Source organism: Microtus ochrogaster, chromosome 15, assembly GCF_000317375.1.
Source record: "Microtus ochrogaster isolate Prairie Vole_2 chromosome 15, MicOch1.0, whole genome shotgun sequence".
In the NCBI taxonomy this organism is placed as follows: domain Eukaryota; kingdom Metazoa; phylum Chordata; class Mammalia; order Rodentia; family Cricetidae; genus Microtus; species Microtus ochrogaster.
This window is the reverse complement of record NC_022017.1, coordinates 34,390,513-34,399,976: the sequence shown is the minus strand read 5'-3', so window position 1 is coordinate 34,399,976 and position 9,464 is coordinate 34,390,513. Positions and strand designations below refer to the sequence as shown.

At 47.1% G+C, this 9,464-nt stretch overlaps 1 protein-coding gene across 3 annotated transcripts in view; it reads left to right on the top strand.

The window, feature by feature from the left end:
• Positions 1-6: 6 nt before the first annotated feature.
• The window catches only part of Khdrbs3 (KH RNA binding domain containing, signal transduction associated 3), a 141,334-nt gene continuing 131,876 nt past the window's right edge, over positions 7-9,464 (top strand). For 2 of the 3 annotated variants that reach the window (XR_001229065.2, XM_005354528.1), the window contains exon 1: positions 7-107. Coding sequence is in view for 2 of the 3 variants with exons in the window: in XM_005354528.1 (XP_005354585.1) it covers positions 20-107 (88 nt within the window). In the remaining variant the exon portion in view is untranslated. Of the gene's footprint in view, positions 108-556; positions 927-9,464 lie in introns of those variants that run through there. The other variant, XM_026782743.1, reaches the window with a different exon arrangement.

Genomic DNA, 9,464 nt, shown 5'->3' with positions numbered 1-9,464 from the left:
GGCCCGGCGGCCGGCGAGCATGGAGGAGAAGTACCTGCCGGAGCTGATGGCGGAGAAGGACTCTCTGGACCCCTCCTTCACGCACGCCCTGCGCCTGGTGAACCGAGGTGAGCGCGCCGGCCGTTAACGGCACCCGCGCAGCTGGCTCCCGGGAGGAGGGAGGAGGCCGGGCATCTGCCCCGGACTAGAAGCGCAGCCGTGGGGACCCTGGGGGACCCAGGGGAAACTTCTGGGCGAAATACAGCGAGTGTCCAGGGTCCTGGGCCTCTACCGACACTGGACGAGACAAATGGACAGGGAGAATGGGGCGCCCCGGGACCTGGACTGTTTGGGGTGTCCAAGGAGCTGGAAGAAGGCGCTGTGGGGAAATGGATGGGCTTGAGCGGATTGGCTGCGCAGGAGGTGAAGGGAACAGGTGCTTGGGTTGTTAGTGAAGTTTGGGGACCTTGGAAGAGGTTTAGGGTCAGATCCTCCAAACAAGAAAGAGGGGAGGACCCCGGCGGCCCCGAAGGAGGAGCCCAGCCCTTCTCCCACGTTCTTCTGTGTGTGCCCAGGCAGCCACGGGCTGGGCAGTTTGCCGTTCCTGGGGGCGGGCACTCATGCCAGGCTGGCAGTCAGGCGGCCCTTGGAGGACTCAGTTTGGGAGAGGAGGCCCGCCAGAGAGCCCGTTCTTGTTCGTCCTTTCTCTCTTCGAGACAAGCTGGGCGGGTGACCCTCATTGGTGGCAGGCTTGGGGTTGAGCACATTGCCAACGGAACCACCCGCCTGTGCCATTTTTCACACTCCTCCAACCAGCGCGGGTGGGAAAGAAGCCGGAAAGTGCCAAGGACAGGGACACTGGGGTTTATGGAGGCACGCCTACCCAGAACAGTATTCTTCAGGCTTACTTCTCCTTTGGCTTCCTGAATCATCTGCTGGGATGGAAGGTAAATGGAGCCCGTCTTCCCCGGATCTGTCTCCTATACCCGGGTCCAGCATGTGTGTTTCAGAGGAAGGTGGGCAAGGGAACCTCCGGCCTTCTTTTTATTTCTTCTTCCTTTTTTTCTTTTTCTATTTTCAGGGACAGGACAGAGACATTATCTGGCCAGATAATGTAACTATTTTATGAATCGCTCTGTGCAGTGTGTCCTTCCTAGTTAGGGGTGTGCTTCTCTCAATGCTGGCCCTTACTCTTATTGTTGAGAGAGAAAGATGAGGCAGACATATTCTGTTTGTGTGTAGATTCCTGTGTTTTAGAGCCACGACCTCTGTTACCTGTTGTAGACAGTTGGTTGTCGCCTGGTGGGCTTGTTGGAGAGACTTACCGTCTCCACGAATTTAAGCTTTTGAATTGTTGAACAGAAACACGTTTTTACAAGCCTCTCCCATTAATGGCATGCTTATTTTGATTTTTTTTTTTTTAATCTAACAGGCTTGTGAAAGAGTGGGCATTCACTCCTAAATTAGAGAAAAAGAATTTAAGTTTTACTGTCTGGTCCTTCTGAACAGTTTTGTAGTTAGATTCCTGCCGTTAGGTTTGTACTTCACTCTTTTATGATTTACATATATCTTTTGCTGCCTGCTGGGCTGTCATCTCTGTAAGAAATTTCTTTGTACATTGTGTGAGATCAGTGGAGTAGAAATGGTCTGGACTGTGAGACCAAGTACAGTTCTCCTAGTGAAGAAACAAAGTCAAACCAGGGTTGTGCTCAATTAGGGAAACGTGGTTTAAAAGCTAATGAGCTATTTTTTAAAGTCAGGATTGTTTTCCGTGCCGTGTTGTCATAGCCTCGTGCTGTTATGATGTTCACAATTCTGTCGGTTCCTGCGTCTACTAGTGTTAATAAGGACTCCATTTCCTGAACCAGATACTGGGGAGGTCTTGTAATTTAGGGCTTGTTTGGTGTTGAACTTGGTTGCCTTGCTTTTCACCCGGCGTGTGATTCTTGGACATTTCTTACCTGTGAAGGAAGCCCTACTGTTAAGATGCTCTTGCTACTGGGAATTTTTACATGACTTGAGATGGAGGCTGATACCCAGAACGCAGTGTTCTCTCATTTAAAATATTAATTATGGTCTCTTATGTAACGCGAACGTTACAAGTGCCTCTTTAAAAACGTCAGGTCTGAAGTCAGCATTCAGGCGATTGTTGGCAAAATTTCATTGGAAATTCGATAGCCACCCTCTTATTGCTTATATGAAAGCCTGTTACTCTTACTTTGCTGTGTTTTTTTCCTATAAGGAAAGTCTCTTTTCATAAGTTATGCTGGAACGTCCAACAGCAGGGAATGGTGGCTGCTGTGAGCCTTTCAGACTGCGGCTCCTGTCTCCAAAGCTCACAGTATTTACAAAGTTTCCCTGGCACTTTAAGGCGCTTGCTGTCTCTTTCCATCCTCACACTTCAAGCCGGGTAGGCAAGACAATCAGGGCTTTCTTGGAAGGCTGCTAGGACCCCTGCTGCATACTAGCCTGGAGGTACTGAGAACTAATTTGAGTCCACATCTTCTATCTTCTTACATGTGACTTTCCAAAAAGGTGGAATGAACTCTTCTTGCGCCTTAATTTAAAATACTGTTGAAATCAGTACAGTGAATATGATTGTCCCTGGTTAAGTGACCATAAGAGAGGGAAATCCTGTGAGCTGTGGAAGACCGATGTTGCTTTAAAAGACATTGCTTTCTTTCGTACTTCCTTGAAGAAGCAGACCTCCATTGTAGACTTGAAACTGGATGTTGAGGCCAAGGCACCTGCAATTAAAACCCTCCTGTGACCAGTATTTTTGTTTAGGAAACAGCACCGTACGGCAATGATACGTGATCATCTCAGAATGCAGTGTCCATAAACATTGATCGGCGTCCTGGCTGAGTTATGACTTGTCGCAGTCTTTAAGTAAGGACTTGGGCGGATATGCTGTCAGGTCTCTCCCTTTAGGACAGGTGGACTTGTGCCATTTCTCCAGGCCGGTGTTTTATCATGGACATTACTTACTGAGTTGATTTATAATTCCCAATGGTAGCCGTTTCTCTCTCTTTGCCCCAAATGTGAAATTTTATTCTTCAACAAAAGTAAGGATAATGCTTAATTGGCATTAAAGAAGAAAGAAATCAGGCTTGATGAGACATGAGAGACGCCAGGCTTTAGTGTCCTCTCCCTGCTCCCCACTGGTTCCCACAGAAGTGCCTACAGGGTAAAGCCATGTGCTTCTTGCTAGGGAGTTGGAGGTGAGAGTTGTTGCATGCGTTGTATTATATTGGCCAGTAGGAGATATACCCACTGGCTAAATCCCTCTCCAGAATGTCTTATGTTATGATTTAATCTAGCACTTTGGTCAAGGCTTGGATGGCTCTCTGTTCAAGTCTACCCAGACACAGCCTGTGCTTTGTAATTATCTGTTTATCAGTTGCAGTTCCTGGCCAAGTTAAATTTAGTTGTTTTGGTCACAGGAGGAAGGTAGCCTGCATGTCCACACTGATATTCAAAATAATGGTTTTTATGGCACCCCAGTTTTTCAAATGTTAGGGTTCTTTGTGTTACTTAGGCAGTATGTGGATCTATGTGCAGAAAGGGGGCCATTAGCTCACTTTTCCTTACAGTGTACAAAATTCAGTGGCGTAGCATCTGTTTTTGGGAATCCCTTTTGCAACTGCTTTTGTTTTGCTTAAGTGTGCTCAGACCTGTGCAGTGAGGGCTCACCAGTGAGAGCTACAGAGTGTGGTTAAGGTGTGGTGCTTGTTGTTTGCTGCCGAGTGCCGTACCCGCTTCATCCAGTGGAGGCTGCCATTATTTTGGTTTTCATTGTTTCTCTCCTGGTGTGAGTGTTTTGGTTTGTCTTTGTAGGAAATGGATGTAGTGCCTCAGTTTGAGGTCAGCCACTCCTGGGTTTTATGCGGTGCCTTTTACAGAGATACAGTGTTCCAGCTCATGGACCTTGGGGACGCAGCCTGTGTGCCAGGCTTTTTGTGCTGGGTGCTGGAGGGGAGCTGAAGAACTAGAATGCCCTGTACTCCACTGTGGGAGAGAGTGAGTTTTAGTTATAAATGTCTTCTTTCCCCGGGACCTTAGTCCTTCTTAGTCTTTGCTGTTCTTCTGGAGTACTGAGTGACCAGAAGATCCTGATGAGCTAGGACAATGTTTCTGAGGCCCTTTGTCCTGACTGATGCTAGTAGTATTCTTACTACTGCCAACGCCCCAGGGATGGAGAGGTCTTTGGGCCAGGCGTTCAGTCACAGAACCTGCCCCAAATGACACACTTTCGGGATGTCAGAGCAACGGCAAAACTTGGTGGTTAGTTTTGCCATGCTGTTCTGTACGGACCCTGGGGTTCTCGTCGAAGTGCAGGCTGATGACAGGCGCAGACTAGGGAAGCCTGGCTCCGGGATGTGCAGTTGCTTCTTTCTCTCTCTGACTACATTGGGTTGAAAGATACATGATATGGTGTCTATTTTTACTCTCCCCCTTCAGGTTTCTGCTTTAGTTCCTCCATCTACTTTCTTCTCCTCGCCAAAGCAGAGGGCTCCATTGCCTTTTTTTCTTATTGTTAGTCCCAGCGCTTCCCTCTGCCCTGGTGGGATGCTGCTGTGTAGATCTTATCTCCTTGCTGGGAGAGTGAGAGCCTGTTAGGAGGCAGACCTGGTCTCTCACCTGCCCTGTGCCTTCAGGAGGTAGCATCCAGTGCCATTCTTGGCCCTTGCAAACGGAACTCCAGCCTTCATGGCTGTGCAATGATGACCACAGAGGTAACGGAGAGTGTGAGCGTGTGCTCAGAACTCAGAGCCAAGGAGAGGGCTCTGCCCCTAACCTCTGTGAAGCAGCACCCTTGGGGTGGGGATGAGGACTCTAATGTGCATAGCACTGAGGGAGGAGGGAAGGAAGGAAGGAAGGAAGGAAGGAAGGAAGGAAGGAAGGAAGGAAGGAAGGAAGGAAGGAAGGAAGGAAGGAAGGAAGGAAGGCTCTCCACAAACTGTGTGAAAGCAAGCAGAAGAGCAGGCCAGGATCCTAACCTTGGCAGAACAGTAGGGTCTTTCTTAAGGAGCTAATGAGAATATGTCGTCACATTTGCTGGGAATCAGACGTTTATTTATGTGGTGCTTTCTTGAGGAGCTTGTTAACTGTGCACTCTGGTGCCTTCAGCTTTCCTTCCGAAATTCAGAAGGGATGAGTCAAATTAGAACTCTGGGAGCCCTTAGAACTTGTCTTAAAAACCTTCTTACCTGAGGAAGTTAATCTGCAATTTGCGGTCCAGCCGGAAACCCCTCTCCCCCATGTAGCCCTGGCTGGCCTAGAACTCATAGAGGTCTGCCTGTCTGCCTCACTTCCTGAGTGTTAGGATTAAAGGTGTGCACCACTGCAGCTCTGCTTAGCCAGAACCCAAAAGTCAGAGGAAGAAACTGAAGTGCTGTGGATGCCAAGTGCCAACTTCAACATAGGTGTCTAGAGACCTGTTTGGTACTTGTCATCTGTCCGGCTGCAAGAAGAGAGAATGTCAGGTGATCTCAGCTCTGGGACAGTGGTTATGACTGGTTATTATACAAGCTCCCACATGGAGGGCCTCTTTGGTGCCAGGTGTGTCCTGTGCATTATCTCCTACTCACACAGGGTCTTGCAAGGTAGGAAATTTATCCCTGCCTTGCTGCCGCCCCTTACTTTTCCCCCCTACTGAGGATCCCTAGCTTCAAAATGGAAAACAGTGGAGGTAGAGGCTGGAACTTCCAATCTTCAGTGTTTTCAAAGGCTATAAAAGGCTGTTAGTGTTGTTTTTAAATAAAAGTTTGATTCTGGGAGAAGCCCCTAGGAGTTTCTGTTGGTGATGAATTTTTAGGGGCGGTGTCTGAAAATGTGCTTTAACCCAAGGCGCCCCCCTCCCCCCCCCCTCGGTCCTGTGCTCTCAGCAGCACCGTGGAGTCTTCGCTGGGTGTTCAAGGTGTGCATCTCGGGAGTCACAGAGAAAGCAGGACAACATGGTGTGGAAAGTGTGCAAGTGAAATCTTCACACGGCCTGCGGTGGTGAAGGAGTCCTGTGGAATTGTGGAGCTTCTTGTGTTTAGTACTTGGTCTGCCAGGACTAGTTCGGATTAGATTTTTATTTAGTTTGTGGTACAGTGAGGAAGTCTTCCTGCTTCCAGGCTCAAAAAGAAAAGGGACTTTAAAAAAAAGGAAAAAAAAAAAAGAAAAAAGAATATTATGTTAACACACAAGGTCGTATTTCCACAAATAATAGTTTCAGCTTTCTGGAAAGGAGTATATTTTAACATACATGCTTTGTTTTTTGTTTTTTGTTTTTTTTTTAAGATTTATTTATTAAGTATACAACATTCTGCCTCCATGTATGCCCACACATCAGAAAAGGGCGCCAGACCTCATTACAGATGGTTGTGAGCCACCATGTGGTTGCTGGGAATTGAACTCAGGACTTCTGGAAGAGCAGTCAGTGCTCTTAACCACTGAGCCATCTCTCAAGCCCCAACATACATGCTTTGTAATTGCTAATTATTGCAGCTGCCATTTATCAAGGGCCTTTTCTTGTTTACATGCTTTATTACATTATTTCATTTAAGTCTTCTAGCATTTTTAAAAGAATAAATCCTATTGCAGGTGAGAAGACTGAGGTCTGGAAGGTCAGGTAACGAACCCGTGCGTGCCCCTTGAAGCATCAGGTAGCATGGAAGTAGGTGCTGGGACTGGTGTTGCTATGTCAGCTCCTAAAATTAACTGTCAGGCTTTGCATAGGTGATCTGCTGAGCAGGACAGATCCCACAGTGTACAGAGGGGCACACTGGGACTATTGCCAGTGTGGAGACCGGTAGATGCCATTTACTTGGGAATAGGCAACCTACCAGGTAACAAACTGTGCAGAAAGAATTCTGTGCTTGTGGAATGTGACACACCCTCCAGTTGCGTCATTTCTCAGACCCTCCGTTTGTTCATCAGCAAATTTAGAATGCCATGCTCCGTTTGTATGACCCATGTTTTACACATATGTAATGCAGAACACATAGTAGGTTCTAAATTGTTATCCCCTGCTGTTTTTGTAGACTGGCCCGAGACAAATGTATGAGTACTGATGTCATTTTCCAGACACAGTGTCTAGTGACCTTAACACACAGATCCTAGCTTCATTGCTTATGGTCATCTTATGGTACTAGTACGATTTGAGTTTTATAGCCCAGGAAGAATGGGAAGAAAAATCCCTGGTCTAGGAAGCCTCTTTGCATTCTCACCAGAATCAGCAGCTTGGGTTGATTTCATTATGCTAGCCAAGGCACAGCACCTGAAGCCTAAATTTAACAAATACAGTTTCATAAACATTTTTTTTTTTTTTTTTTTTTTTTTTGTGACTGCACAGCTTAGAGCGTGTCTGGCCACTGCAGCCTCCACAGCACAAGAGAGCTGGCTCTGAGCTGGGAGGCTGGGAACTTGCACGGATTCCTCCGATCAGTTTCTGCTGCTGTTTTAAGGATTTTAAAGGTGTTCTGGCATATTATTGGTGCTCTTCCTTGCCATGGTAAAGGGCATGGATGTGCGATGGCCACTTCTTTGATCCCTGCTTTCAGCATAAATCCTACACTTGGGGTCACTGTTGGTTCAAGGTCCCATTGAGAAATTGGAAGGGAACAGAGAGGGGCAGTTTTCATTCTCGTTTTCTTCTGCTCCTGATACACATTTGTGCTCTGCTTTTCTTCCACTAGATGGCGCTCCACATAGCTGCGGATCCTCTTCTGTCCACGTTGGCTTAACTCCTAAACTGAAGTTATTGTTGATGCACAGGCTTGCGTTTCTTTGGGTTTTCATGCATTTCTCTTAGTTTTTTTTTTTCCCCCAAATCTAGGATACTTTCTGGCCAGCGTTTTAGGACACAGTGGCACGTTTTTGTCTGGTTGCCAGTGTTTCTGAGTTCCTAAGGGACTCTGTGCTCAGTTGCTAGTTTGCTTTTCCACATTTCTTTTAGTCTTGGTACTGCTGTGTGAAGTTGGTTTTGTCTCATTCTACAGATAAAATAATGGTGCTCACAGGGCCATCTAAGTGTTTGAGTCATGTGACTAACTCGGAGAGGGCTCTGCGATCTAATGGAAGGCTGAGAAGCGCTGAACTGAACACGTTAAGTAGATAGTAGGATGGCCTGGCTTGTGGCTACAGGCCATTGCAGTCTGTTTCTTGGAAGACGAATCATAGTTCTCACAGTTAGTTTGCATTGGGGCATGTGGATCAAGTCTTATATGTGCAAGCCAGCGACAGTAAGGAAAGATTTGTGGGCTGCTGTGGGCTTTCCTGCCTCTTGTCGCCTTCTGTTGCTGTTGACTTCAGGGGTGAGTTAGAGTGTCTGTCACTGCTAGGTTCAGGGCCTCGTGAGGATTTTATAAGCAAACACAGCTCTCATTTAAAGTGATTCCTAACAGAGCTCAATACTGGATCACCCTATCTAGAGACTATAAGGATTCTGGAAATAAATTGTTTTTCAGTGATACAAATATGTGTGTCGAAGTACTTTAAACTACTAAATTGAACTGTGAATATCTAATAGTGCTAAATTGAACCAGGGTAGTTGTGTCTCTGAGCTGTCGTTCCCAGCTTTGTAGATGGCAGTGATGTTAGCTCAATTGTTGTCACTGAGATGAAGTGACAGTGATACCTAAAGGAAGGTCTTCACCTGGTCTTCTTTGGTTTCAGAGCGCAGTTCTGCCTGTTGGCCAGGGCAGAGTGTAACCTGTTTTCTGAGGGGAGGGACTGGATTTTCTTACTGCCCTCATCTCTTCGTCTCTTCCTTTCAGTCCACTTGTGATCAGAGAGCAGAAACAGAAGTTGCACACCTAGAACAATCCTTTGCCCTTAGCTCCTGCGCTGCCTGCTGCGTAGTTGGCTGGGCATGGTCTTGTAGTCGAACTCAGGCTATTTTGCAGCACAGGAGAGTTAAGTTTTGTGTCTGCCAAACTTGGGCTCACGACTCAGCTCTGCCTTTCTTGTCTTGTGAGCATGGCTGCATCGGCTCTTCTCAGCCTCACTTTCCTCTCTGTAAAACGGCAATTAAACCAGTCCATGGGCTCTGGAGCGCTGGTGGTGTTTCAGTTTGGTGCTGTGGGGAGTCACCGTGCAGGCGAGGTCTGTAGTGAGCACAAAGCCAGCTGTTGCTCTCATCCTTGCCATCACCTTCAGTATTGATTTCAATATGCACATTAATAAAGATTTATGTATTTATTTAGTGTGTGTGTTTGCATGCATGTTTGTAGAGTCCATAGGAAGGTATCAGGTCTCTTGAAGCTGCAGTCGTGAGCTTTGTGGGTGCTGGGAACCGAACTTGGGTCCTCAGCAAAAGGAGCAATAGCTCTTAACCGCACTCCTCTCTCCAGCCCTCTCCCTTTCCTTTATACTGTGTCTCATGAAGTGTTCAGGCCCCAGGCACGGAGGTAAACATGCCAACAGACTTTGCAGAGTGGGCTATGTGCTGTGGGAGAGCTGCTTTTCTCTCAACCAAATGTTGTGGTCTTTTGTTT